Source organism: Fundulus heteroclitus, chromosome 24 (genome assembly GCF_011125445.2).
Source record: "Fundulus heteroclitus isolate FHET01 chromosome 24, MU-UCD_Fhet_4.1, whole genome shotgun sequence".
Classification (NCBI taxonomy): Eukaryota; Metazoa; Chordata; class Actinopteri; order Cyprinodontiformes; family Fundulidae; genus Fundulus; species Fundulus heteroclitus.
In genome coordinates, this window is record NC_046384.1 from 19,744,090 (window position 1) to 19,771,664 (window position 27,575).

At 42.7% G+C, this 27,575-nt stretch overlaps 1 protein-coding gene across 1 annotated transcript; it reads right to left on the reverse strand.

Annotated features, from left to right (window-relative positions):
* On the reverse strand, positions 1 to 27,575 carry abcc4 (ATP-binding cassette, sub-family C (CFTR/MRP), member 4). The gene is made up of 31 exons (XM_012875858.3): positions 27,310 to 27,575; positions 25,674 to 25,784; positions 23,928 to 24,048; positions 23,251 to 23,475; positions 22,999 to 23,088; positions 21,595 to 21,758; positions 20,517 to 20,642; positions 19,461 to 19,710; positions 18,008 to 18,118; positions 17,829 to 17,918; positions 15,043 to 15,234; positions 12,430 to 12,524; positions 10,963 to 11,049; positions 10,404 to 10,500; positions 8,512 to 8,712; positions 7,678 to 7,815; positions 7,563 to 7,600; positions 7,346 to 7,452; positions 7,106 to 7,252; positions 6,911 to 6,990; positions 5,128 to 5,278; positions 4,930 to 5,049; positions 4,733 to 4,843; positions 4,501 to 4,601; positions 3,606 to 3,797; positions 3,379 to 3,534; positions 2,350 to 2,439; positions 1,734 to 1,906; positions 1,376 to 1,481; positions 568 to 702; positions 1 to 496 (listed from the first exon to the last, which is right to left on the reverse strand). The coding sequence occupies exons 1-31, from the start codon at positions 27,381 to 27,383 to the stop codon at positions 407 to 409; spliced, it is 3,969 nt and encodes a 1,322-aa protein (XP_012731312.2). The 5' UTR covers positions 27,384 to 27,575; the 3' UTR covers positions 1 to 406.

Here is a 27,575-nt window from a genome sequence, read left to right on the forward strand (position 1 = left end):
CGAGTTTTAAAACAAATGTTTACTGAAACATCTCCAGTTACAATCGTTGAACTTGGATGCTTATTCTGTGCAACAATCGACACATTTACAACTTTGAATAAAAACTGCTGTGAACCAGAAATAAGGCACATTGAAAGACTAAAAAGGCACCAGAACATGGAGCCCACTCTGAATATAAATAAAAAACCTGTAGTGCTCCACCTGAACAGTTTTAAAGCAGTCAGTCTGACCGACTGCAAGCAGCAGCATCGTGTGCAAATGTTTAGCGGAGCGGTGTAACGCCGCGCCTCGCTGAAGATCCCGGCCTCCTCGCTGCAGCGGATCAGTGCTTTCGGCGGAGAACGGACCGGCGCCGGCCCGCATCCTCTCTGTACTCTCTGGCAGAGAAGCGGCTTCTCCTCTGAGCTCACAGAGCCGTTTCAAAGATGACCAAGTTGCCGTCTGGCGTTTCTGCGTGTCCGTTGGGTATGCGGGGACGGCTTCTGCTGTTGTAGACCTGCAGGCGCATTTCAAGTCAGTTTGTTTTGCTCCTTTGTGACCGCCGTCGTTTCTCTGAGTCAGACTCACCTGCTTGGCTAGTTCCAGTAGAGCCGCTGCCTCCTGTTTTCCAGTCTGCTGCACCATTTTATAGAAGATGCCCTGAGTGTCCTGCAGCAGGATGTAAGGCTCGTCATACGCATGGATCTGCCCTGCGTCCAGAACCTGCAAACAAACCAGCCGCAGCATTTAGCCGTTTGTGCGCCAACGATTACTCCCAGACAATTTATACACCGCTTCATCAAGTTTGTGGTTTAAAATGTGATAAAATACAAAAGGTTGAAGGAAACACAATGGACAAATATGTAGATTTAGGAAAGCTCAGAAATCCGTATTGCTCGTTTTTCTGACGTGAAGCTGTTCAGGGAGGAATGAAGATGGTTGAGATCATGAGAACAAACATGTTTCTTCTACAGGAACTGAACATGGAGAAAGTTTAGTCCCAGCCTTTTATTGACTGGGCAGAGCAGACTGATGGCTGATTTTAGTGACTGAAGCGGTATTTAACCGTCAACCTAAAGTTTCCTTTTAAGCTTTTTATCACATCAGCACTTTCTCCACATCTCATTAGAAGAGCGGCAAACTGTTACAACCGATCTTTAGCTGCCATTATGTTATCAAAATAAAGTTTTAACTACTTTTGACACAGCATCTTGTCTCTTAAAGAGTTTATTTCCTGGACAATGGAGCACGGCAACGTTCAGACACTTTAATTTTAAATGCTGGATTTTTACAGCAATGCAAATATTGCTGGTTAATAGAAAACATGCACTAAAGCCGCCTGAGTAAAACGTGGTTTAAGGCACGTTTATCATTTGAGCCGTTTCTATGGACTCACCAGTATGCGGTCGCTGTCTATGATGGTGTTGAGGCGGTGAGCGATGGTGAGGACGGTGCATTCTCTGAACTTGTCCCGTATGGTTTTCTGGATCAGCTCGTCTGTCCTGCAACAACCAGAACATCTTAACGTAACAGTTCCTGGACGGAAGCACCATCACTGAAAACATTAGTAAATAACCCATTTTAACCATTTATGTTCATCATGGTTCACAGCCAATTAAAAAACAGAAAATAATAGGCCTACCATAGTTTTAATACCGTTATAGTTAGGTTTTTAAATTGAATGATTTATTGGGGCGCACTAACTGAGAAGCTTCGTCCGTCACAAAACCTGTGTAAAGTCTGACTTTGTTTACCTGGGGTCCACGTTGGCTGTGGCCTCGTCGATGATGAGGATGCGGTTCCTCCTCAGGATGGCTCTGGCGAGGCACACCAGCTGCCTCTGACCCACGCTGAAGTTGGAGCCGGACTCTGCCAGGACCGTCTCCAGCTTCCCCGGTAAATCCTCCACCACAGGCTTCAGCTGCACCTGAAGGAAACGATGAAAGATGAAATGGATGCAGAATCCAACCGGCCCTCTGCAGCCCGTCTCCAGAGGCTCGCTCTACAACAACAAGCCCCTCAGTTCACAAATCTGGCTTTAGGTTGACTTATGCTGAGCTGATGTACTTTCATTCAAACATCTTTTAGTTTGGTTTTATTCAGTATTAAAGGTTTAGTAAAACTAAATACTACACATGGCGGGCTTTCCCCTTAAAGCCAGGCTATTTGTTTATTTTAAATGTCTTAATGTTTGAGAACGGCATAAAACAGTCAGTAAAGTTCCTGTCTGGGAGAAAAGCAGATGTAAATACAACGCTAGCTGTTATTAGCGTGAAGCTGCTCCTCATCGCTCATGTTTCGCCCGTTCGGCAGTGTGAGCGCGGCGTTACTCGTCGTGTTTGAAAGCTTCACAGCAGAGCGGGTACCGACCTCCTGCAGGGCGTTCCACAGTTCTTCGTCTGAGTGTTGGTTAAAAGGGTCCAGGTTCTTCCTCATGGAGCCTGTGAACAGGACTGGGTCCTGTAAACCAAGCAAGAGACAGGACAAGTTTATTCCTGCAGGCGGCTCACTAACGTTACGTCTACTCTGGATGCTAAAGCGCAGGATGAAGCACCACTTCTAAAATAAAGCCTTTATACACAAAGCTCCAGGTCTGTAACTGTTGCTGAATTTGAGAGAAACTTATTTTCACTGTAAACATACAACGCTTTGGAAGAACATTTAGAACCCTTGAGTTTGTTTCCAATTTTGTCATCTTAGATCCACAAACTGTCTTTTATTGGGAATTTATGTGATAGACCAACACAAACTGCATGACTGTCAAGCAGAAGTAAAATAGATTTGTACTGCCGCCTTTAATTTCATAATTTCGACACAAATCTGTTCTTAATTCAAAAGTCATAATTCATAATTCAGAAGTCACTGAATTATTGAAGAGTACACATGATTATTTAAAACTTAAACTGCTTCAGAAGGTTTCAGTGAAACATGGCTAGAGAGTAGAGCTCATTACGGGACAGCAACAATAAACAGAGCCGGACTGAAATGCTTTACACCTGTGTGCTAGGAATGGCCTAGTCAAAGTTCACACCTGAGTGAGAATATTTGAAACTCTAAATCAAACTGAGCTTAAACCGGTCTGTTTCTCTGCAAAAAGACCAGCAGCAGTTAAATATTAATCATTTATAAATTAAATGATCACACAACCAGATAATCAGGAAACCTGAAGACAGTCTGAGTATTTGGCAAATTTTCTACTTGTATAAAAAAAAAAAAGTAGCCTGTTCCTTCCACATTATGTTCTACTTTGTGTCATAAAATAGAAATACAGTAGTTGCATGGAGATCTGTGGCTGAAACATAAGTGGGCGGTGCTGGGGGGACTGAAGTCACAGATCTCATTTAAACACCGATAATAAATGAGCAGCAGTGAAGCTTCTCAGCTCCAGTTCCTGCCCACCTGAGGAATGATGGACATCTTCTGGCGCAGGTCATGGAGGCCAATCTCGGAGGTTAAAACGCCATCGATGTAGATCTTTCCCTGAGGTTCTGCCAGGCGGAACAGAGCTGAGATCAGAGAGCTTTTCCCGGCTCCCGTTCTCCCAACGATCCCCACCTAGAACCCGAGGAGGAACATCAGTTTCTCTGCATCTGACATGACGCCCAGCTTTAAGGAACCACCCTCACCTTCTCTTTGGGTCTGAACATCGCCTGCAGGCTATGCAGCACCTTCGGGCTGTCATCGCTGTAGGAGAAGCTCACACGGTCAAAGGTCACCAGGCCTTTGCTCGGCCAATCAGGAGGAGGGCGCTTCTGGGTTTCCCAGGGGGCTTCACTCTCTAGTTCATTGTACTCCACCACTCTCTCCACTGAGGTCATCTGGGGATACAGACGAAGTTACCTTTGCTGGGTTTGTCCAACAAACATGGCGGTCTGTTCATAGTTAACCCTCACAGGGAAGGCGATGCTCTGATCTGTCAAATCTATATTTTCCAGCATTTTCATCCCTACCTCTGTTCATAGAGCCTTAATGGGATGTAATAAAACAAAGTCTGAATCAAGTCCCTGCTGTGGCCTACGTCAGAGGGCAGATTATGGACCAATAAAAAGCAGTGTGAGGTTTCCAATGGATGGATCAAAATATTCAAATTGTGCCCAGAAACGCAACAGAGTGCAGACATAGCAGTTACATTTTTTGTGAGATGCAAATTTTGACAGCTGCATGGGAAATGTTAAAAACCATTTTGTTTATTTTAGAAAGAATGGCAAAAGTCAGGTACTACCCAGGTACTAAACATGATGTAGGGAGCTGGTGGGCTAGATTCTGCTGCATTATGGGAAATGTGCCACAGATGTACGTGCCAGGAGATTAGACTGTGTGGTCTGTGTAAAGAAAGCTGGATAAAAGCTAGAATTGGATATCCTGTAGGCACAAACAGTTTAAAGGTACTGCTGTGTGGACATATTCAGTTGTTTTGTTGAGTTGGGAATGTGAGACGGCATTTCTGAATATAAGAAGCAATAAAACGACAATTGGTTTTGGACATTTACTTTACATTTATCTACTCAGTCCTAGTCTCACCATGTTCTCCACCTCTGCGCTCTGCCGGACGCCCCACTGGAACATCCCCATCAGAGTGACTGCGTAGGACAGAGCCAACCCAACAGAACCAGCATCCAGCTCTGAAAAATAACCAGGAGAGAACATCACCGCACTGCCAACACTGTTTAAAAGGTTAACCTCTGGCCCCCTCTAGTGGCATGGAGTGGGATTATCTACAGATGGACTTCTGACAGAATTAACTCCTCCTTACGGTCTCGGAGAAGCAGGCAGCTGAATGTGGTGATGGTGACGAAGATGGAGCACATCCCGTCAAGACGGACGGCAAACCAGCGAGAGGTGGTCAGGAACAGGAAGAACGCCCCTGTTGATGATGATGACACGGTGTCAGTACTCACTGAGAAGCTTAACGTTTAAAAGACTGGATGTAAATATGCAGAGAGGGGAAACCTGAGTGCAGATTCTGATGAGCATCAAAATCTTTTTGGAACCTCTCCTCTGCTCCGAACGCCCGGATCGTCCAGAGACCCTGAAGAGACGACGACAGGTGGGAGAAGACGGGGCTGCGAGCTGCAGGACGCACAGACATGTCAGGGAAGCAGCAAACAACGTTTTAATTAAGCCCTTCATGCAGCGTGAGACACTCACTGGTGGATTCCAGACGTTTGACGTCTCTGGATGTTCGCAGGAAGTAACGGCGCAGAAAGATGAACAATCCAAGCAGAGGAGCAACAAGGAGGAGGATCCATGGGATCACCGACGCTGCTACAGCGATCACTCCTAGAATCTGGAGGAACACCTACTCAGACAAAGAAAAAAAAAAAAAGACAGGACAATGATCCACTTCTAAAGGTCATGAAACTTTTGTTTCTAGGAGTATTCTTGGCAATCATTGGCATCATCCCAAACATGATTAGCTCGTCTTCAGTAAGTGAGGCAGTGTTGGAGGAATCTTTAGAACCTGATCCTGTTTAAACGCAGTAGAGCTTTCTGAGCTATCTAAAATTCTTTTTTTTTTGCGGCTCTAGTGGCACAGGTTTCATTGACAGTGAGCTGACAGGAAGAGGGTGGAAGAGGGTGGAAGACAGGCGGCAAAGCGCCCCAGGTTGGAGTCGATCCCGGGCCGACCGCGTCGAGGACTAAAGGCCTCCTAATATGGTTTGCGATAACCGCTCCTCCATGGGCGCGCCCCAGCTATCTAAAATTCTAGCTTCATCTAAACCTTCTACCTGTATGTTAGACCCAATCCTGACCAAGTTACTTAAGGAGGTATTCCCTTTGATCAGTGGCATTATTTAATACATGATTAATCTATCCTTAGTAAATGGATATGTACCACAGGCTTTTAAAGTCGCTGTTATTAAACCTTTACTTAAGAAACCCATTTTACTTAAGAAAGCTGACTTAATAAAATACAGGCCCATATCTAATATTCTTTTCCAATCTAACATTCTTGAGAAAGTAGTTGCTAATCAACTATGTGAACATTTACAAAATTATGACCTATTTGAAGAGTTTCAGTCAGGCTTCAGAGTTCATCATAGCACTGAAACAGCTCTGGTGAAGGTCACTAATGATATTCTCATTGCCCCAGATAATGGACTCGTGTCTATACTTGTCCTGTTAGATCGCAGTGCTGCATTTGATACATTTGATCACAATATTCTCCTAGAAAGACTTGAACATACTGTAGGGATTAAGGGGAAAACGTTAGGCCGGTTTAAATCTTATCTGTCTGAAGAAGATTTATTATTAACATGAACAAACAGGAATCTGTCAAACACTAGGCTCACTTGTGGAGTACCACAGGGTTCAGTCCTTGGACTGGTTCTCTTTATGCTGATGATGCTCAGCTATATTTATCCACAAATCCTGGTGAATCCAATAAATTACTTTGACTACAGGCGTGTAGTCAAAACCTGGATGCCTTTAAATTTTCTGCTTTGAAATTCTGACAAAACACAAGTTGTCGCCTTTGGACCAGAGTCCTCAAAATAAATAAATGTATGTAGGTCCAACTCCTGGACATACATACAAAGACTTTATAGGTTCTGATTGGTCACCTGCTCTCTCACAGATGTGACTACATTGGTATCATTACTTGAATGACGCATGCGCACAAAGGGGAACATTCAGTGCTTCCAGCACCGCCTCTGTTGGTCACCTGGGACTCAGAACCGTAGTTACACAAGTAACTTTCGCATACCATCCCAGTAAAACACAAAAACTGAAGAACTTCAAGTGATGTGAATACTTCCTAATATATGTCAAAGCTGTTTAGCATCATTTTCACACAGGATTTGGTCACATATTTAGAAACTGTGCTCCCTTAACAATGGCAGAATAAGATGCAGTAAACTTGATCAGAGCTTATCTTTATCAGTAGTTTATATGTCTGCTGCCTCCTCAAAGCTGTTAGATGGGTCCTCACCTGAATGAAGTCGGTAAAGGTCCAAGGCAGCATGGAGTCCACCTGACCGATGTCCTTAGAAAACCTGTTCAACACTCTTCCTGAAGAGACGCAGCAGACAAAACATGAGTGTTTAGTTTATTTTGCGACATTAAGTGGTCTTTGGAAACCACCCCTAATAGTCGTGAAATGATGGATGACTGTCTTCTTCCTCACCGATGGGGTTGACATCAAAGAAGCGCACAGGGGCTCTGAGGATGGCGTTGAACATGCTGTTATGGAGGCTCTGAGCAGATTTCACCAGCACCGTGAACAAGACGATATTTCTCATGAACCCAAAGAGGATGGTGGTTGCAGTTAATCCTGGAAAAAGCAAGCAGGACTGATCAGTGGGAGCGAGGGGACACTTAATCCAAGCAGGCTGCATGTGAAGCAGAGGAGGTACAGTCAGGTTACCTCCATAAATCCCAAGGTAGAAGCTTAAATCCAACTCTGTCACATTGGGTCCGTTTACAGTGATGTTGCCATTAGTCCTGTTGGTCAGGCTGTCTTGCTGTTTTGCCCTGATCGGTCACAATAAAAATAAAAAAATAAAAAAAAGATGTGCGATAAGACGGGGAAATACACGATTTAGAAAGCCAGCATCTAAAAGTGTACTCAGAAACATCCTCACCAGTGGGCCAGCCACCAGTCGTGCATGACATACGATACCTACAATAGAAAATGTGCCATTACTTTACTTATTTGAACATTTTCTAATAAAATATGGCAAAGTATCCTTTATGTACCTGAGCCAGAAGGTTAATCAGTACAACAAACAGCAGAATAAAAATGCTGGCTCCAGCTTGAAGGTATTTTAGGTACAGTTTCAGTCCGATGGTTCCCTGAGCTCGACTCTCCTCTGGTACCATGTGTACCTGCTCTGCCTGCGAGGGAACATCAAGAAGCACAGTTAGCAGGAAGCTAAAGGGTCATTTCTACTAACAAAACCCAGTTTGTTTATTGGATGGACTATTCCCACTATGTCCCCCCTTAATTTAGAGATCAGTAGGAGCGATGTTAAAGCTGGGTGGGCGGACTGAAAGGTTGTGGTGACAGTGGGTAAATTTGAGATAATCTTACCTGTCATCATTAATGTTATTAAATGTTATTTTAGAGTACATCCCTAAGTGAGCACATTCAGGGGGAAACTCGATTATGAGACACAAATCACATGCATGTTTCACAACATGCATGTGAGAATGAAGCAGCATTTATGACTCCCAACACATCTGACCAAACATGATTAGTCATCATCCCAAACAAACAAAAAGAGGATCTGAAATTAGAGAAAGAAAGAGCAGACCCATGTCAAAACCAGCACAATCAGCTGCTGTGTTCATGATGGGCGTTTAAAAGCACCGTTTCCCTCTCCCAGTACAGAGAATAAAGGTCAGTTTTAAATTCTCCCTCCAAGAAGGATGTTAATAAATCTTGTGCTTTCATTAAAGAGGTCTGTGTAACTAAAAGGCAGCATAAAAAACCCCTGTGGACAGGCCGCTCTTCCCTGTGGAAACTAATTGTGGACCACTAGAGGGCGTAACAGAGCAGTGACGGCCAACATGGGTTCGATGGCTACCAACCGGTAAATGGTCTCCGTCTTTGACTGAGTGGACTGAGGAGGCCTTGGAGAGAACAGAGATCTCAGACAGAGTTCTGGTCCTGGGAGGAGCGTCCTGGAGAGGCTGCAGCTGCTCTTCCTCCTCTTCTTTCTCCAGCAACGAAGTGAAGTCCACTCCGGAGCGCTGCAGCTCTGCGTATGTTCCTTTTGCCACCATGTGACCCTGATAAACACAGACAGAATCATTTCCACCTCTCTCACTGCGCTGGTGTCCTGCTGCCTACAACTAAACTAGCAACTTTCTCTGTTTTTGCCGACTTTAGCGACTTCACGTGAAAGCACCAATTTTTCTGCAGATAACTATTGACTCTCACAGGCACAGACACACTGCAGCTGCCTCATCCTGCATGCAGTCAGAGCAAAGAAGACCCACTTCACTCTGTTTTCATGTTGCAAATGTGTAACGCTGCCGCTTATGACAAAGCAGGCTATAAATATAGTCTTTAATCTAGTCTCTTGTTTTTTTACTAAAATAATTCCCTGAATTTGATTCACACACAGCTAGAATCATATTCACCTCACTCACTGTGTGCCATTGATAGCTGTCTTTTTGGTTAAGTTTGATGTACGCCGTGTGGATTCAGGCAATGTATAAAATTCATTATTTTCATTTTTTCATTATTTTGTAAAAAGTTCATTCCTCCTCAAGGAGATGAGGAGTTTACAAACCTAGCAATTTTATAAGCTCAATTTATCACGATAAGTTGTTTTAAGAGGATTTTAGATGAGAAAGTACGCCTCCAAATTTCATCTGTGCAGTCAGTTCATCAGTTTTAATTCTGCTCAGACTTGTCAGGAGCGGCAGAGACCCGCTGGCAGACGGGCCCTGCTGCTGCGTGTTGTTGGCCAGACCGTCTGATTCCCCACAGACTGGATCTGTTGGCTGCGACTGAAAAGTCCCTATAAAGCTTTTACTAAGGTTAATAAGTTAATGAAGTTAATGGTGGACATCTCTGCATAACAGATATCAAATGTGAAAATCTTGGCTGGGTGTTTTAAGTTAATTATAATAAACTGTTTCGCCACTGTGTGTGGAGCATGCTCGCTTTCCGTGGCAGAGAAAAAGACGAGACCTGCTCAGCGTGTTTAGCCTTTGCCCCGTATAAAAAGATATTTTTGCTGTGATCAAAATCCATGATACTGTCTTTAAACGTTTCCGTTTAACTCGCTGTGGTAGAGAAAAAAAAAAAAAGAGACTCAAAGCTCTTAACATCAGCCCCATCTCTCCTCCACTTGTTACATTACACACGCGCGCGGCCCCCGTGTCGCCCAGGTAGGAAGAAGCTTTATTTTTATTAATTTCTTCCAACAGCAGTAAACAGCCCCTTTTACACCACGGCGCTCCACTCTAAGGAGATGTAACGGCACCAGTTGTGTGTTGGCCTCCTGTTTCTCCGGAGCAGCTTCTCAGCATTTGTCTGCTTGACCACTATCCCATTCGCCATCGGGTTGTTTTACATAAATGGCCCCCTAGTTGATGAAAACACGAAAACCCAGAAGCCCCAGGCTTTGGTTTACTTTGGTAAAGGGGCCTTTGTTGCATTTGAACATTACTTAACTATTAACATAATTACCACTGCCAGTGGTTTTAGCCAATAAGCTCCAACTGATATGCACCGATGGCTGCTGTGTCTCAGCCGCTCATTTAATAGCTGCCTGATTCTCTCTGCTACGCTATCTAAAAAACACGTCTAACTCCAGTAACTCCTTGCTTTTCAGAACTGCAGAGCTTCCCTCTAAGCTGACAAACACCAGCATCAGGGTTAGCACTTAAGTAGAGGAGTTAAACAGGTTAACCAGGACAGGCTGCAAGCTTCATGCTGGCTGTAAATATGCAAAACAATTCTGACAAACCTCCTTGAGCACTAAAATTTGGTCCACTGCCTTCAGGTACTGCAGCTGGTGTGTGACCAGGATACGAGGCTTGGTCTTCAGCAGCCCACAGATGCACCTGATAACAACAAGCAGGAAGACATGCTAATTAAGAGTAGGTTCAGATGTGAAATGAGGACACCCCCTGCTTTAATGCAGCTTTTACACAAAGTTTATCAGGACTTGTTCATGCAAAATGTGTGCTGCTGAATTTAGAGTGATTGTGTTCTTTCTCACTACGCACCTCTTTTCCTTCCTTATTACATGAGAAGTATTGCTTTGGGAGGACTGTTAGTATTTTCATTAAACAATGGCCAAGACCTTCAAAAGGCCATAAAAAAAAAAAAAGAGAATTACAGTGACATAATGTTCAGTAAGAACGCTGTCAGGTCTCCACCCTGCTCCTAACGGGGACTTCCTCTGGCTGTGATCTGACTCAGACGCTTTCCGCTCCTCAGGAGCGCAGATCTGCCCCGACTTCCTGTGTGGAAAATCCACAGACTCTATTGTCCTGATGAGTGAAAGCATGCGAGGGACTCACTGTTCAAAGAGGTGTCTGCCGACCTCAGCATCCACAGCACTTAGAGGGTCGTCCAGGAGGTAAATGTCCGCATCCTGATAAACGGCCCTGAAACGAAACGCAGCATTTTAGCCTGGACCCACTGGAAATGGGTGAAAGTTGTCAGATTTTAGGGTGAATCACAGTAAAATGGTTCTTTTTTTGGAACAGCCAGAGGTTCTTTCACAACCTAACGTTAACCTCAGATTACTGCATATTCTGTTACTGAGAAGCCTCAAACTTTAATGCACTTTATTGACACATTCTGTGACAGACCAATACAAAGTAGCGCACAACTTTACAGTGGAAGTAAAGAGAAACGCGGTTTAATTTTTTATTTTTCAAACATATTTTTAAAAAAATCCGAAAAGAGTGCCCCTTAACTTTAATGGCCCCAAACTAAATTCCAGTGATTGCTTCAGAAATCTCCTACTTGATAAATAATGCTCTCAGAATAAATGCAGATCTGTGGAGGCTTCAGCAGAACACTGGTGAAACAAAGCAGGCAGGTCAGGGAGAATGTTGTAGAATATCAGGCACGGCTAATTAATAAAACAATATCCCAGGAAGGCCTGCAGGATGTCAGGAAATGATGCAGTAATACCGGAGAACACTGCAGCGATGACATGACTGGGATAAATAAATGGCGCTCATGTCTTTCTGTTTTGGGTTTATTGCAAACAAGCTCCAGACAGTGAGAAATCTTTCCATCTCCTGGGAAAAATAAGCAAAACGCATCATTTGCTTCTCAGTAACAAGGATTTATTCAAAAGCTTGAAGCTGATAACATGAAAACATTTTAAGGCCACTTTAAAATATAGTCCTCAGCATAAAACCACAAACTTCAGCAGATGGTAAAAACGTAATGTATAGTCGTTATAGAATTGTTTTTACAGTCCAAGCAGTTCTTTACTTGACTGATTTTGTAATAATAAACTTGTGATCTATTGTGAAATCCTAATAATCCCAAACTTTAAACATCTCTCAGAGGACGTCTCAATCATCTGAAATATCAAGTAAGGCACAACAGGAAGTCTGTGACTCATCAAACTTCAGCAGCCCATGGCGACTCTGGAGGAACTGGAGGAATACCAAGCTCAGGTGGCAACATCTGTTTAAACTGGTTGTATTTATGATGCCCAGAGTAAAGGGAGTGAATACATAATCATGCCTCATTATTAAGGTTTGTAATTAGTTTCTGAGTTTGTATCCTCTTCCTTCCACTTCACAATTATGCACCACTTTGTTTTGATCCATCATATGAAATCCTAATAAACACATTAAAACGCAGGAATGGTCAGAGGCTGTGAAATATGAGGCCCTCTACATAAAACAAGCTAACTAAATGGTAAAAATGGATTTGTTTCTGGTCAGTGAGCCGGTTATCCACCAAGTTATTCATTTATTTGTTTCCACTTGTCTGCGTTTTGTGCAGAGCTGTGTTCTTACCTGGCCAGGTTGACACGCGCTTTCTGCCCCCCACTGAGAGTGGCCCCTCTGTCCCCGATCACAGTCTGGTCCCCGTCTGGGAGCAGCTCCAGGTCCTACGCATAAACGCAACATTTAGAAACATCGAGGACGTAAATATCACTTCTCTCATAGGGCTGGGCGATATAGAAAAAAAGCTTATCGATAAAAAAAATAAAATGCATATTGATCGATATCGAGAATTATTTAAAACCATATTTTATGTGCAGCTCTGCCTGGACATTTTATGATATTGCTAAATGATTTGATTTAAATAAAGAACGCAAACACAGAATTCCAATTAAATCTTTATTTAACCAACTTTTTTTAACCATAACAGAATTTTTTTTAAGAAAAATAACTTAAGAGACCTGAGTTATGGAAGAACTTCCATTAAAATTCCTCCGACGAGGAGCCGCGGCGGGGCTGCACGGCTCGCGCTGCTGCGGGTGTGAGCGGCTTACGTGATGAAACAAGTTGGTGTGTTACCAGACTTTGTTTTTACCGGTTCCTTGCAAGTTTTACAAATCATTGTGGTTTATTTCTATCAGGCTGGCGAACTAGTAAAACCCCGTTTTGGGACCGTTTCCTCCGCCGCTCCTTGCTGCGACATATTCACGTGCTCTGTGTGGTGGTTTGAGAGGGCGGCGCTTTGTGACGGCGTGCCGACTGTAGCAAGTTTTTAATCGACCCTATTTTTTCCTATCGCGCCACACGTCTATCAGTCGATATATATTGTTATTGAATTATCGCCCAGCCCTATTCTCTCATCTGTCAGTCTCCAGCAGATCTCCCCCGGTTACCTTAAAGTGTAAAGCAAAGAGGATGCCCAGATTAGTCTGGGGTTCAAAGTAAAAGATTTCAACCCAAATGCCACAAATCAGCAAACATCAAATCTGATGTATGAAAACTTCCTATGAAGCAGATAAAGCCGAATATTGATGAGGGGCGTTGTTTAGCAGCTGTTACGATAGTTCACTGGGTACATTCCCAGCCACCCGCGGTAACTCATTAATTAGACGCCTCTTCACTGACCTCTCCTCCAGACGGGCTGGTAAACATCACAAACACTCGCATGGGGAGAGTTAGCCCCACGGTGTGCAGGAGCCCCTCAACGGCAACGTTTACAACAAATGTCACTTTTTACATAACAGCTGGATTAGAGTCACACAGTGCAGGTTTGCTTTGTACTTTTATGTAGGAAAATTAAACCAGAAATTGCAGCTTTAACGCTCGTTTCCATGCAGTTACTCTGAACCTTTATCCTGTCAAGGCCTAATTAACCTCCCTTTGATTTGTTTGTTTTCTTTCTGCTGCAATGCTGAGATAAATAGGTACAGAGCAAAAGTCTGCAATCTAAACACCAGAATGGTGACGTGAACATTTCTTTTCTATTTCAACAAATATTTGAAAACTTAAAAAAAAAAAAAAAAAAAACGCGACTACAGGTACATAGATAACTCATTTAAAGCCTTTGCTCCTCAATACCTTGTTGATGCACCTTTGGCTAATATTACAGCCTCCAGTCTTCTGGAACATTATGCCACGACCTCATCAGACCCATCTATGGGCAGTTTCAGAACTTTTCAAGGTGCATCAGGTTAGATGGCCGGTTTCAGATCTGTCCAAAGATTTCCTGTGATTTTTAGTTACATTCAAGTATGAGTGCTAGCTGTGCCACTCAAGGACATTTATAAAGAGGTCCTGAAGTAAAACCCCAGACCTGGGTTGTCCTACTGAAACATGAACCATTGCCCCAGTCTGAAGTCAGCAGCCTTCAGTAGAAGGATTTGATCCAGGTTGTCTTCGTATGTTTCTGCATTCATCTTTCCTGACAAGTCTCCCAGTTCCTGCAGCTGACAAACATCCCGCAGCATAATGCTGCCACAAACATGCTTCACTGTAGGGACGTTAATGGCCATGTAATGAGTGGTGCCTGGGTTCCTTTAAACATGATGCCTGGCATTCATGCCAAAGAGTTTAATTTATATTACTTTATATTTCATAGTCTAGAGCCTGGGTTATGCTTAACGCATCCGCGAGCTCTGCACGGCTATATTACTTCATTCTGGCCACCACATCCCTCCACGCGGCCAGAAGTTTCCGTCCACGAACGTAACAAAATTCCTAACTACGCGGACAGGTTCGTAAATATAGACATCTTTATGATTCGTCCAACAAAGATCACAGTGATCAACAAGTTGTTAGCTATTACTGGACAGAAATCCCCGTCACTCTTAGAAGAAATTAAGTTTTAAAATCTTGGAAACTACTTTTTTTCTACTTCTACGTGTAGTGGGGTGTAGTACGCTTGTCGTAGGAGCACAACGCTGCCCTCTAGAGTTTAGGAGAATAGTGCTACTGCAGAGGAAGAGCCACACGGAGCATAAATGCTGCAGACATTGTGTTCACACGTCTCATTTCCACGGGGAATGTATGTGTGTCAACCATAAACCAGCTTTTCGAGGACTTCTGGAGCAGGTAGTAATCTCCACCTGAGTTTTCCTCTGCTCTGAGAGTAACCCGGTAGTCTGTACCAACATTCATTCTTTCTGTGGAACTTGTCTCTGCATAAGTTGTACATATAAATCTCACCCTTTTTAAAGCACAGGCCTTGATGACTCTTTCATACTTCTTAGGTTCCAGATCTTTTCCAAACAAGATGTTGCTGCGAATGGTTCCAGGAAAGACCCAGGGCTGCTGAGCGGCGTAGGTCAGCTGACCTCTGACATTCAGGACGCCTTTTTCGTAAGGCAGCTCCCCCAGGATCGAGCTTAACAGGGACGACTGAGTGAGAATGCAAACAGAACAACATGTGAGGAGCTGAACGACGACTCGCTGAAGAAATTCTTACACTACCTACAGTGCTGTGAAATCGTACTTGCTCTCTTAAAAGATTTTTGTTTTCATTTATAGTCATCTTGAAAAGTTTAACATAGAGGTGTGTCAGCGGTCACCATGATAAGTGCTGTCTGAATAGTGGTCAGTAAGGTAAGAAAAGAAAACTGTATGCTTCCTATCAGTGGCGGTTCTAGACCAAATTTACCAGGGGGGCCAAAGTGGGGGCCAGTGTTTTTTCACAGGGGCACAGAACAAAAAAAAATTCAAAACAATAAAATGGCAATATTTAACTGTGTAATAAAATTAAGTGAGCCACTTGTGGCTCTGGAACTGCAGGTTTCAGACCCCTGATCTAGCAGTAGAAAACTTTGCCCCCTGCTCAATGCGGCTAAAGCTAAACGTAAAACATCTTAAGTTTTAAATTCTTTTTAGAGTAAAGCTGTATAGGTAAAAAATAATATTGGTCAAAGTGACCAATCAGTTATGGTTTCTTTGCCATTGCAAATAATTATGAGAAGTTTATTTAACATCATGCTTTTAGTACAGGGGCCATAACATTTCTACAGGGGCATGGGCCCCTGTTGGCCCCTGTCTAGAACCGCCCCTGCTTCCTATCATAGCTTGCGGTAAGTAGCTATAAGGAATCCCACAATCCTTTGCGTAGCATGACATATCAGCACAGCCCACCTCACAGAAATTAACTACAGCCTCTCTTCTCCTCATCCATGTGCGTTTCCGTCATGTAATGATGGCGGCGTTAATCAGTCTGAAAGTCTTTCCTCTCCATGAAAGCTCAAGGAACAGGAGCTAGAAGCCATTAAAGGGGAAGTCCGGTCAACAAGGAAAAATCAGGGTATCATTAGCTATAACTAAAACTAATACGTTTGTGGTTATTTAATGAACTTATCTTTAATCAATAAGAAAATAAAAACATAAATTGTCGTCTGGATCACTGTGTATGGGGGCTGACATTACTGCCCATATTTGGGCAGTAAGGGGCGTTTGACATCACATCCTGGGGCGTGGAAAAGCGGAAGCGGCGACAGCATTTCTCTCCGCTTTCCATGCAAAGTCAATAGGAGCCGTTCTACACAGCTGCGATCATCAACAATTTTTTCGGATTTCCAGAAGACTTCACCACTGACATTCCCAAGAGCTTTTGCTGAAGCAACAATGCTCACGTGCATGGCCATCGGATGTTCCAACACAACTGGTAAAAGTAGAAAAAACATTGCTTATTTCAACTTCCCGATTCATGAGCCACCGGGCTCATTGCTGGATTGCCAACTTGAACAGAGCGGATTTGCCATTTAACTTCTGGCCAGAGAGAAAACACGTAATATGCAGCAACCATTTTGAAGAAGAATGTTTTGAACATGACATGAGAGCGAGGATTTTCGGTAAGTTATTTTTTATTTTAGAATTTTTATTTAGAATTTGCGGGGATGGTCACCGAGCAGAGGGGCGGAGGGATACCACATGTGATGTGGTATCCCTCCGCCCCAGCATGTGCTGGAACGCTCTTATATTTTAATATTTATACAATAATGACCACCTGCCCTATTTACTAGAGGGAAAATATATAACTTAAGTCACTTCAGCGATCTCTCCTCCGCTGTGTGTGTGCGCGCGCTCCGCTGCAGCGCCGGCAAAGCCGTCCTGCGGCGGAGCGCGCACACACACACACACACACGCGTGTATACATATATATTGTAGGACCCGACTGAGTTTGCACTGGAAATAAGTACGCTGGATTCCGTCAAAAGTCCGGTTTCTGTCAAGAAACTCTTCTAAAAAAATCCATATCGCTGTCAGATGATGATAGCTCCACGGAACTCTCATCACTGTCACTAAGTACTTCATCACTCTCTGCTTCGTACAGAGCACCAGTCGTCGCCATGTTGGAAAATAGTGCGCCGTGACAAACAAAGCGTTGAAACTTGCTCAACTGCGGGTCCGCCGAGTGACGTAAAAAAACAGGAGGTGGCAGTACTATTCTTGACCAAGATGGATTCCTCCACATAAACATGATTAAATGAAAATTATTCATAATTAAAAAAACGTATATTTTTTTGCACAGTATGTAGTAGTTTTATATTTAAAGTACTTTCAGCAGTTTGAATTCTGATTTTGACCGGACTTCTCCTTTAAGGGTATTTGGATGGAGCCAAAGATGACTTGAGCATTTTCCACATAATTTTCTGTATTAAGAGGAAAAAATATTCTTTCCAAACCAACCTGGTACTTCATGAGAAGTTTATCACTTCACTTGTCAAGTTATTATTAAACCCTGCAATTAACTACATTTTTGGACGGAGTCCAGTTCACTTTCAGTAGCCACACCCAGGCCTGATTACAGCCCGACTGGCAGAACCAAATAATCACTTAAATAGAACTTGTTGACGACAGCAGGCTAAAAAGGTCTCAAAAAGCAACACATTTGAAGAAAATAGACTCATTTGGGCGCTCACAAATAAAAAAAGATTTGTGAAAAAGCAAATATTCAGAACACTGAATGTTAAAAGGAGCATACGCCTCACCTTTCCAGCTCCTACTGGTCCGATAACAGCCAGCAACTGATTTGACTCCAGAGAGAGGGAGATGCTCTGCAAAGTCGGAGCGTCTAAATTCTGGAGGAAAAACAAACAGAAGCAACATTATTATCCAACTAGACTTTCACTGAGCTCCACCTTCAGATAAGTATTTTTAGAAGTCCAACCTTATCCCAGTAGCAGGTAAGATCATTGATCTCCACGCCGATGTCCTCCTTCTTCTCCCCCTCGACTGACGGAGCGGTGTTTTTTTTTATCTCGTCCAGCAGCAAGAACTCCTTTACCGCAAGAAAGAACAGAAGGTAAAATAAAAATAAAACGCATTCAAACAAACAAGGTTGAATGCAGCTAATGAAAAGTATAACTAAAACATAATTGTTTCAAAATCAAACATGATGCTGCATCATTTGATGAAAATGATCGACCCACTGGGGCCATCTATATGGGTACACAATTAATCCAATCATAATGTGAGAGTATATGCACCCATTTTTATTCAGAATAGAACCACTCTGACATGCGCCGTTATCTAATTCACCTAAAAAAATAAAATAAAAATCGTTAATGAGTAAATACTTTTGAGCTCTTTTAATGTTTCGAGCAGAAAGGTTTTAATCGGGGGGCCCCGACAGTGTTGCTTCCCAACGTATTTCCACCACTAACCAACGTGGAAATACGTCACCAAGTCGGGCGCACTTGGCCCTCGGCTCATTGTGCCACATTCAGAATAAAACGACCATGACAAGCGTTTACATGCAATCAGCATAAACCACTTCGATCTTTCAGAATACAATTTAATTCCGGTTGAGCTTAATCCGATCATCATATTCCAACTGACTTTTGGCATTTTTATTCTGATTACTTTTGTCCATGTAAACGTAGCTAATGTTGCGGGCAGCATAACATCCTTGAAAAACTTCAATGGGGTAGTAATACTTTTGAACAGTACTATAGGACTAGCTTCTAATAAGCTTTAATTTTTCTTTTTCACTGCTTCAGCTAATTTGTTGTTTTTGCAATTACACATGAACCTTAGACACCAGCCTAAAGACAGTTCTACAGGGGGTTGCAAGTGAAAACGCTTTACTCTGTAATGACTTATTTAACAGTGAAACAGCGTCTCTCACTCAGGCGTTTTTATGGATGACTTTTCTACCTGATAAACCCGTGTTCATCTGACTGCTGTAGTAAAACTATAATTAAATCTGGAGAGGGAGATGAAACATTTACAGAGCCGAACATCGATCGGAGCGAAATCCCTGATAATGGAGCTGTGACATAAGCGCTGAAACAGGATGGATCACTAAAGGCTTTATCAACCTTTATAACTTCAGTCAACAAAAGGCAAAGCCACGCGGAGTATTTTAACGAGACAGATTCATTAAAGCTCAGTAACAGTTAATGAGTTACAGGGCAACATTTGCAACAGTTTATTTCCACTGAAGCGCCTTTACTTTGACCATATTGCTCCATCCATAAGCTAAATGGAGCCATATAATGACCATACCCCATGAATTAAGCTGTGCCAACGCTAGCGAGTCCAATAACACCGTCTCTTCATCTGATCGACTTCAGTCAATAGTTTTCAGAGAAACTTTTGTATACTTATAGCACCTGTACCTGAATCCTCCGAATGCTGACGCGGCTCTCGAAGAGCTTTTCGATGGCGCTGGGGAAGAAGAGCGTGACGGTGAGCCGCACGGCCGTGTACAGCGACACGGTGACGAACACGCGGCTGGCAGAGATGGTGTTTCCCAGCAGCACGTAGAGGGTGAACGTGATGAAAATGATGATCTTGCTGGCGCAGAAAAAAGACGCCATGTTGAGACCGCGTAGGTAGGAGCTCTTCATGATCTTGGAGATTTCCTTCCTGGGACGACAAAGAGTTCAAAGAATCAGCAGCAGCCAGAAATTACTGCAATCGGATGATTGTCTGGTCAAATATAAGCAACGCTGTGGATCATTACCCACAACACACTGGGACACATCTGCTCTTCACTGTAACCGTGTAGGGAGATAATATCCAACCACATTTTAATTCCCCCTTTCTCATCAAATATGTCTTTCCTTCTATTATACGAGTCTGCCGGTAACACGTTATGCCCAAATGTTCTGATTCAAACTTTAAACGGAGTTTATTCTTAGCATTTCTAAAGAGAATCCTACAAACAAAAACGTGGACATGTGATGAAATAAGCATATTTCAACGATAGCGCTATGACAAAGGTAGGTACGGTAACCAAAAAATCTCCCAACCATAAAACAATAAAAAACTCCCACAAAAGCAACATCAGCAGGGTCCACTCATGACATTTGCCTGATAAGAACAGATCTTCACATTATAAAATAACCTCCATCTTTGTCAAAGACATCTTTTTACAGGAACTTTTCAGCACGTGTTTCACATTTATCACATTTTAGATAAGTCGTGGTCGTAAAGCGTCTCCTCGCTTACATCAGACTACAGGTAGCAGCAACAGTTAACGTTCACGTCAACGACCTAAACTGGAATCTCTCCTCCAATCCCTGACGAGCGTCATCTAACATAGATTATAAGGTCTGTTGTAAATATACAAGCAGTAAAGTAGTAATACAGGGAGGGTCCACAATCAGTAATGTAGCGTTATCTGGAGGTTTCATAACTTAAGTTCCATAGATTTAGTTTTTTTTTTTTACCTTCTGACCTCAGAGACCAGAGCAGCAAAGGGTTTCTCCCAGGCGTACATCTTTATTATCCTCATCCCAGAAACCACCTCGTTCATGGTTCGGATCCGGCTGTCTGTCAGAACGGCGGTTTTACTCCTATAAACGGAGAGTAAGACACTGAGACGATGCTGTGAAAATGTTTAAAGGAGCACTTAAACATCAAAACGTCATCTGTGTGAATCTTAATGCACAATGCTAAATTACTGACAGCCCTGTAATAAAAGCTTTGCAATCAAACTTCGGTGTCTTTTCTTTAGATTTCATGTAATAGAGTATCTAGGATAAACAGAAAGAAAAGGATACAGGATTTTCCTCCCGTTCTTACAGATAAACTGAAACGTGTGGTGTGCCTTTGGAATCAAGCCCCAGCATCAGTGTGTGGAATCACCTTTAGCTCCAACTACAGTAGCAAGTCTCTACCTGCTTGTCTCATCTACAGACTTACATCTTTGTCCTTTTTTCTTTGCAAAATACTCCAACCTCAGACTGGACCAGGAATATCCAGGAGCGTGACTTTAAATCTTGCTACAGTTTCTCGATCGGATCAGGACTGAGCCATTGTGGCTAGCTACTCTGGCCCTGCTAAAGGAAAGCATCCCCACAGCATGATCCCGTCACCACCGTGTTTCACTGTGGGGATGGTGTGTTCAAGGTCATGTGTTTTGTTGGCTTTTTATATGCATACGGGCCAAATTAGCAAAAGCTCAATCTTTGTGTCATTTGTCTACAGCCTGCCATTCTTACATAGAAGCCGGCTTGTTGTTGCGTATAACTATTAGTTGTCTTGGTGACAAACTCTCTGAAGTGAGCTGGGAGTCTCTGTAGCTCCTCCAGAGTTACCACAGGGATCTTAGCTGCTTCTCCTCTACCCTCAGATAGAAACTTTTTACCAGTTAGAATAATAAATGTAATTAAACAACACTGCTTCATAGCTATGAATAATAACACTGAATTTTGTGTGGTGTATAAACAGGTTAAACAGCCCCAGCTAGCGAATAGCTGCGTCCTAATGACAGAGGGTCTCATCTGGATGCCGTGTGTGCTTTACCTGAACTTAGAGAAGAGTTTTCCAAACATGGTCTGGGTGGGCATCAGGAACAAGAGGACCACCATTCCTGCCAAGCAGGAGGGGCCGATTTCCTCCCACAGCAGCCCCACAACGGCGGCTGCCTGGAGGGGTCCCACCCACAGGAAGTGCAGGAATATAGTCACCTAGGCACAAGGATTCAGGGTTTTGTATAAAACTGCAACACGGAAAGCCATCCAAAGGTTGTCCCATGAGGGGAGCGCGTCTCCTTCAGCTATTAAACCGTGACCCCACTGTCCAACAGGCTCAGATCAAATAACGGATGAAAGCGTGAGATGGTGCGATTACCATCCCACCCACTGCCAGGAACCGGGGCTTTCGCAGCGTGTTCTGCCCCGCAGATTAAAACGAAACTCAACATTCCTGAGAGACAAACAGGATTTGGTGCTCAGAGGGTAATGACTGAATGAATTAACCTCAGGCTTAAAAAGAGACGGACCACAGCTTCCTATGAACACAATCACCACAGGTCTGACACCACAAGGTGTGAGCTGGTGATCAGCCTCCCCTCCCATTGTTAGAAGCACCGAGGAATATTATGAACAAGCTCAGTATAATTAGGTTCAACTAAAACAAAAAGTTTTTCATCTTTGGCAGTTTCCCTGTAGAACTGTAGGAAATATTTACCATTTATGTTTTAGTTTTAACCAATGGCATTCTTTTGATTTCATAAAGAGTTAGACAACTTTTCTGAAATGTTTTTGTTAAATTCTTTATCGTCTTAACACCAAAAGATATACTAATACAGATCTGTAAAGATCAAAAGCAGAGATCATGTCTGATCAATCATGGTGGGTCACCTGTTCAGCCCAGAATGTAAAGAGATAAAACACATTTCAAACTGAAATTACTGGGATCTACCTTTAAAAAAAAAAGACCCCCATTCATTTCAGAAAATGAAAATCATATAGAGTCATTACACAAAGGGAAATATTTCAAGCCCTTTTATGATGTATTGTTTATTATGAAATCTAACCTTACTTTAAATGTAGCTGTTCTGCTAAAATCTAATTTTTCCTTACAGTGAAGCATCATTCTGTGGGGGTGATTTAATTCAGCGGGGACAGAGAGCTGGCAAGATTCCATAGACAGATCGATTGACAACGACCGTAAACCCAAAGCTACAATGCAATAGTCTAGTCCAAAGATATTCACGTTTACCCTTCCCAGATTTGTTTTTGTAAGAAATTTGGTTGCAAACTCATCATTGTCCTTCTTCACAATTAAAGTGCTGCTTTGTGTTGATGTTCAGCATAAAATCCAAACAAAACACATTGCAATTTGGGACAAAAATCAGGAAAGTTCTGTTTGCAAAGCGCTGCACCTTTTTATTCCCGCTTCCCCAAGGACTAAAACGCCACATACCTCATCGAACTTGTTGACGTCATTGGACAGGAGGTTGACTATCTGGCCTGTGGTGGTCTTTCCCATGGCTGAACTGCTCAGGGAGAGAGCCTGAGAAAAAACAGTGGTACAAAAACATTAAAAGATCAGGCAAAAAAAAAGAAAAGTGCTCACATTAAATACTTGCTGTGAGCTGGCAGACTGATATTAAATTCGTTGCCTGCTATTCTTCACACGTTAAGTAGTGGCAGAATAATTTGCCCTAATCCTTACCTTCCTGTAGATCATGTGACACATGGCCACTCTGATCTTCATGCCTGCCCTCTGGACGTAGTAGAAGTAGAGGTGATGGACCACGGCCAGGCAGATGGTGCAGATGGACAGTCCGGCTGCGTAGCCCAGAGTCTCGTATAAAGCCGTCGTATCGTTCTGGTCGTAAGTCTCAAAGTACCGAATCACTTGCCCTAGAAAAACTGGCTGGATCACTTTAATGGTCTCCTAATTGCCAAGAAAAACAAATACACTAGTAAAATAAATGCCCAACCAACCAAACAAAAACATAGGAAAACTTAGAAGTCTAACTTATGCAGCATTTCTTTCTTATAAAATCAAATACATAAAATAAATGGTAGAATCATGGTTTCTTTAAAAAGTTCAATATTCCTCCACATTTTTGATGTCAAAATGTCAGTCCTACACAAATTCTTCAAAGTATTTAAACAATTTTCAGCTGGTTTTTAAGGTTTGCCACGCAAACCACAGACATTCGTTTCCATTTCATTCATTTCTTTCCAGAGAGTAGACCTAGATGACTGGATTACAGACAACAGGAATAAAGGCAGGAAATGTTCATCTTTTCTATGCCTGGTTTTGTTTTTCCTGACCAATAGTCATGAATTTCCCCAGTCTGAGTCAGAACCCTGAACATTTCACAAAGACAAGCCTCTGACCTCAAAAAGTGTAAAGAGGCCCAGCAGTCCGTAGGACTTCCAGTAGCACTGAATGATGACTTTAGTCAGCCCGGGTGTCCGCATCTCTTTGGTAGCTTTTAGCACCTCCCGCTCCCAGTATCTGGAACAGAGAAGTACCAAAAATTATTACTTAACTCGGGTGTATTGTTTAGTTGAGCCTTGGCTCTGAAACGGTAGTGACGTTACTGTAGTAAAAAGGATTCCTTTTATCTGGAGACGGAGCTTGCAGTAAGTTAGACCAGGTTTAAACACAGCCATCAGGTCTATGGTGCCTGCAGTAACTCTTAACTTGGGTGCAAATTTGAATAACTAAACATTAACTGAAAAGATTGCTGATTCTTGTGAAAAGTGAAAAACGGTTCATTGGTTCTGTTATTGAAACGGGTCATCAGGTAAATCCATCCATTATCTCACAGGGAGAACAGCTCCAGGAGGGAAACCCAGACATCCTCCTCCAGCTCATTCTGGTGGATCCCAAGGTGTTCCCAGACCAGACGGGTCATATAGTCCCTTCAAGGAGCTCTGTGTCTATCAAAATATCTCCAACTCCAACTTTTCTCCCTCATCTGATCAGCCTTCTTGGACTCAGTGTGATGTTGAAGACCAACATCTCCCTCCAACGTTGACCTTTTAGCAGCCACCTGCAGGTTTTGTGCTAAAACTGACTGGGACTAGAAAATATGCATGAAACCTGAATGTCTTGGTCCAAATAAAACAGATAATCAGATAACTTATCATGACTTTATGGTTCTTTAGGCAAGACACCAGACTTCTGTTGGCCGATCAGCAAGCTAAACGCTGACAAACTGTTCCCACAACATCATAATTACACGGCAGATTTTCCCTGTTCATGCATGAGAACCACAAAGACAGCGTACTGATAGTCATTTGGCTGGGTCTCCTTTAAAAATGTTTGACATCTGAGAAACCAGCTTTTAAGGGCAAGACTTTACACTCATTTAGCCAATGATAAACTTTTCAGAAGTGAAATAGTAGCTCCAACGGCTACTCATTTTGAAATTGAGCTTTAATCTAATTAAGCCCAAGAAAACAAAGTAATAAATAAAAACTTAACTAGGTTGCAGTGTAAATTGCTACACTGCAACCTAGTTGAGAGTTTATGGGTTCAGAAACTTGAGCATGATTTAATGATTTATACAAGAAATGGAATCGGCCTGTTTACACTTTAACCAGCCAGACGGAAGCTCCCAATGAAATCTTTTCTGATAGGTTTCTTTGCAACAGGGATGCACCGATAAGAACATTTAGACCAATATCGTTATCCAATATAATTAGTATTGCTGTTATAACCGATATTTACATTTCTGTGATGATCAAGTTTTGTACAATGTTGTTCCAACTGAAAACCATGCTAACTGAATTTCTGAATTTTGAGTATTAAAAGGAGCCACGGGGAGCTAAATAATATCAGAATATTTTATTTATCACCATGGCAAAATTTCTCTTTGGCTCCCCCCGGTTCACATTGGGTGGGGGTGATTTTAAAGCATTGGACTTCAGTCTCCTATCAGGGGGCGATTGCCCTCACAGCTCTTGGGAAGAAGCTGTTTCTAAGTTTATTTTGATTAACATTGACTTTCATCTAATTCATGAAGGAGCCAACTAACACCAAGTCCCCTTAAAAACTAACTAAAGCGGTGAGAATATTAAAACAAACTTTCTCCATTGAGCACTAGAGAGAGAACCTGAATCGGATTGCTGTACCTTTGCAGCTCCTGGCCCAGCACCTCTGACCTGTCCTCATGGAGCACTTCGTACATGTCCTCTTCCTCCAGCCTGCGTTTGTAGCCGATGCAGAACAGAGGGTTCAGCCACCTGACGATCGGATGTGGAGAGAAGCATGGAACAGAGGATTATTTCACGATTTTAGTCAAACGATCACACTTCCATTGTGTCTGTACAAAAATAAACTAGTACAATTATGCAAAAACAGACCTGCAGGCATAACAACTGATTGTAAATCTTGGTCAATCAGTACTTGCTGATGTGATGATGCGATTTAGCGTTGTATTATAGCGGACCTCAGAGCATACAGGGAATCTGACTCACACCATTATCTATATTTAAAAAATAGGCTACTAAAGGAAAGGTTTGTGTGTTTATTTTGTGAGTATTTGGCCACAGAGATGCATCAGTACGGGTTATTTTACAGAGCAAATCTGCTAAATAAACCTGCAGCGTCCATTAGATCTCCACATGTAAAAATGATGAAAGACACCAATAAAAAAAAAAGACGATTCAACTGCTTTTGAAACTATTTGTTCCCAGACACAAAGCATCGAAAGAAGTGTTTAAAACGTCCCAACCGCCTCTCTGAGTGCCTCAGATTGCCGGTGCAAATCCTGACCTTGACTGCGCCTCACACTGGGGCCATTCCAGAAGGGTGAGCGGATACATAACCCAGGTAGAAGTGATCAGGAGTCGTCCGGGAGATGTTCTCCACTTGAATTGAAGGAAAAGAAGCTGCTACGACCAACGGTGAGCTGTAAGAGCGATCTGGGTTTTTGGCTTTCGCTCCGTTCCAACATATTTCAAATATGACTTTTTTTTTTTTTAATAGTTCCAAGAAAGATTTTCCGGCATTTGTGTAATATTCTGATACAAAGCAAAGCCAGACAGGAAATGTATTTATTTATTTTTTTAAATACTATTATACATATAAGATTGATCTTTGCCCTGATGGGCCACTATGGCTGAGCTGGGTGCTGTAACAGTCTCTTAATTACAAAGTTGAGGGTTTAATTCCAGTTTCCGTCCTTGGCAAGGTTTTAAACCCAATTTGCCTGCGAATTGGTTCATGGACAACACTAACAACCAAAGGCAATAAAAACAAAAATTTGGATTTTTCTTGAGGCAATCCAGATGGCTCCGTTCAGCGTCGCTATATAAGCCTTATATATATATATATATATATATATATATATATATATATATATATATATATATATATGAACTATTAAAGTTCGCATAAAGATTCAAAACCTCGCTACAGAGTTGTTGGCTAATAAACAGGAAGTTAGGTTTCCAAAGTGAAACTGTACGTTATGGTTCCTCCAGCTGCCTAATGTAAAACACCTGCGCTACGTAACGTAAAGGACGTTTACGCCACGTGCCCGTTTGATGCTCTCGCCGCCCGAACCTGAGCGGAACTTCCTCTCGTCGGTAACTTTGTTCTCCCAGAGTAACTTTACGTTAAATGTAAAGCAGCCCCGCACAGAGAAAGAACAGAAAGCCACACTTCCTCCCCGCACCGAGTCCGTTTTTTTCAAAACTCCCCGCGAAGTTTTTAATCTCTGTTGAGAAACCCTCTCACCGCGGGGAACCTTTTATCTCCACTCACCAGAAAAATATCTTGGACATGATGTTGGCCGTCGCCGCGGGGTTCTTCTTGGCATCTTTGCGGACTTTTTCCATGGCGAACCGGGAGGTTACGCCGCTTCTTCTCCCCCTCCTGAAGAAACTGCTGCTCCCGCCCGGTTATGTCTCGTAACTTTGTAGGGCACACATGTTACATGAGGGGAGTAGTAGGCTCCCCCCGATATCGTGTTAGGTAACCCTTGAGTTAAGGTGAAACGCGGCATGAAAAAAAAACGAAAGAGCTCCCAT